General features: G+C 36.4%; 1 protein-coding gene across 1 annotated transcript in view; it reads right to left on the reverse strand.

Moving 5' to 3' along the window:
- LOC139027198 (uncharacterized) overlaps positions 1-2672 on the reverse strand; it is a 13949-nt gene that overhangs the window by 2549 nt on the left and 8728 nt on the right. Inside the window, exons 2-4 of the mRNA XM_070442345.1 lie at positions 1911-2234; positions 1766-1813; positions 1291-1419 (exon numbers count right to left, since the gene is read on the reverse strand). Of these exons, the coding sequence (XP_070298446.1) occupies positions 1291-1419; positions 1766-1813; positions 1911-2234 (501 nt within the window). The remainder of the gene's footprint in view (positions 1-1290; positions 1420-1765; positions 1814-1910; positions 2235-2672) is intronic.

A 2672-nucleotide genomic window follows, 5' to 3' on the forward strand; every position in this document is an offset into this window, starting at 1 on the left:
TCTGTATAAATGTACTAGGTCATCATTAGTCTGTATTATATGACTATGGTCATCATTAGTCTGTATTAAGTACTATGGTCATCATTAGTCTGTATTAATGTGCTATGATCATCATCAGTCTGTATTAATATGCTATGGTCATCATTAGTCTGTATTAATATACTATGGTCATCATTAGTCTGTATTAATGTACTATGGTCATCGTTAGTCTGTATTAATGTGCTATGGTCATCATTAGTCTGTATAAATGTACTATGGTCATCATAGTCTGTATTAATATACTATGGTCATCATTAGTCTGTATTATATACTATGGTCATCATTAGTCTGTATTAATGTGCTATGGTCATCATCAGCTTATATGTTATATGGTCAGTTAGTCTGTATAATGTACTATGGTCATCATAGTCTGTATAATGTACTATGGTCATCATTAGTCTGTATAATGTACTATGGCATCATTAGTCTGTATTAATGACTACGGTCATCATTAGTCTGTATTAATGTACTATGGTCATCATCAGTCTGTATTAATGTGCTATGGTCATCATTAGTCTGTATTAATGTACTATGGTCATCATTAGTCTGTATCAATGTACTATGATCATCATTAGTCTGTATTAATGTACTATGGTCATCATTAGTCTGTATTAATGTGCTATGGTCATCATTAGTCTGTATTAATGTACTATGGTCATCATTAGTCTGTATCAATGTACTATGAGCATCATTAGTCTGTATTAATGTTATGGTCATCATTAGTCTGTATCAATGTACTATGATCATCTTAGTCTGTATTAATGTTATATGGTCATCGTTAGTCCTGATAAAATGTACTAATGGTCATCATTCAGTCTGTATAATGTACTATGGTCATATTAGTTGTATTAATGTGCTATGGTCATCATTAGTCTGTATTAATATACTATGGTCATCATTACGTCTGTATTAATATACTATGGTCATCAATTAAGTTCTGTATTAATGTGCTATGGTCATCATTAGTCTGTATTAATGTGCATAGGCCTATGGTCATCATTAGATTGTATTAATATGCTATGGTCATCATTAGTCTGTATTAATATACTATGGTCATCATTKGTCTGTATTAATGTGCTATGGTCATCATTAGTCTGTATTAATGTGCTATGGTCATCATCAGTCTGTATTAATATGCTATGGTCATCATTAGTCTGTATTAATATACTATGGTCATCATTAGTCTGTATTAATGTGCTATGGTCATCATCAGTCTGTATTAATATGCTAAGGTAATCGTGAGCATCTTACCTTTACAGCCACGCAATGAGAGCATGGATATGGTTATCACCACGATGACAAACACCACAATCCCAGCCGAGGAGTAAACATAAGGCCACACCCACTCCAGGAAACTGTCACTCTGACTCAATGTACTGTCTATAAGAGAAAGAGGCCTAATTTCCACTATTAACAGATAGGAAATGTCCCCCCCACCACACATTTGAAATTATAAAAGCTATAGTCCCAAAAATATAATAGACACACACACACACACACACATATTTCAAATCAAAATTACACCCCTGAAGAGGAGGTTTGACTCAACATGGATACTAGGTTGCTAGTTTTAACTGGCTGTTAGGGTGTTACTGGTTACCACAGGGTTTCAGAGCTAGGTGTGACATAGCATTGTGGTGTGCCTTGATGTACATTCATACTGCAGCACCTTTATGTCCTGTGTGCAATGCATGCTGAGCTATGAAGAGTCAAAATCTCCTCTTACTGGTTGTTTCATTCTTCTGATACACATCTGTGGTTTCCTCAACACTCTCTGAAATGTATACAAATTGGAACCCGGTCAGGGAGGCTATTGTTAATGTAATATTGTTATTGTTTGACATGTATTTCAAACTAAAGAAATTGCTTACCTGAGACAGTAACATTGATAGAATGACTCACAGAGGCATCTTTGAATGCACACCTGTACAGACCTACATCGTCTATGGAAATGCTGGTGAAGACCAGAAATGAGATCCCTGTAGTGTTTGTCAAATTGATCCACTGTGTTTGAATGAGAGCTGTTGTGTTGACAGTATTGCAGTTGCTTGATTCATCAACCTTACACCATGATGGTGGTGGTGAGTTGGAACATAAATCAACAGAACAGTTAATCTTCAGTTGTTCCCCAGGTGAAGCCCTCCATACTGTGTACCGTGCCACTCTAATCTCTGGGAAACAATCAAAATCTTGACCTGCAAAGAATTAAAATGAAGTAAGTCACTGCCTGACCAATAGGGACAGCTGCAGCACTGAATAAGCGCAGGTGGGGTTGAATCTCAGTTCCCTAGAACCTGTAGTCCCACTGTTTTATGCTAATTGAGTTCCCACTCTTCAGGATGTGAAATGTGTTTTGTCCTTTTTTTATTTCTCTGTGTGTATCTCCCTTCTATGTAGTCATGAACATGTCACTTTCACTGATACCAAGGGGAAATTCTGATGAAGGGGAAAATCTCCTTCACCTGTCTGCAATCTTTAATCACCTCTCATCTTAGTAAAACATTTTTTTCCACCACCTAGGATCCAGCTAAAAAAGTTTAAGGCCTATCCATGTAGCCATTATTGCAATCTTTGTGTGTGTGTGTGTGTGGATGACTTGATATAGAGGTGATGGGTGATCTTATGGGACCTAT

The sequence above is a fragment of the Salvelinus sp. IW2-2015 genome, unplaced genomic scaffold, assembly GCF_002910315.2.
Source record: "Salvelinus sp. IW2-2015 unplaced genomic scaffold, ASM291031v2 Un_scaffold8110, whole genome shotgun sequence".
NCBI classification, from domain to species: Eukaryota; Metazoa; Chordata; class Actinopteri; order Salmoniformes; family Salmonidae; genus Salvelinus; species Salvelinus sp. IW2-2015.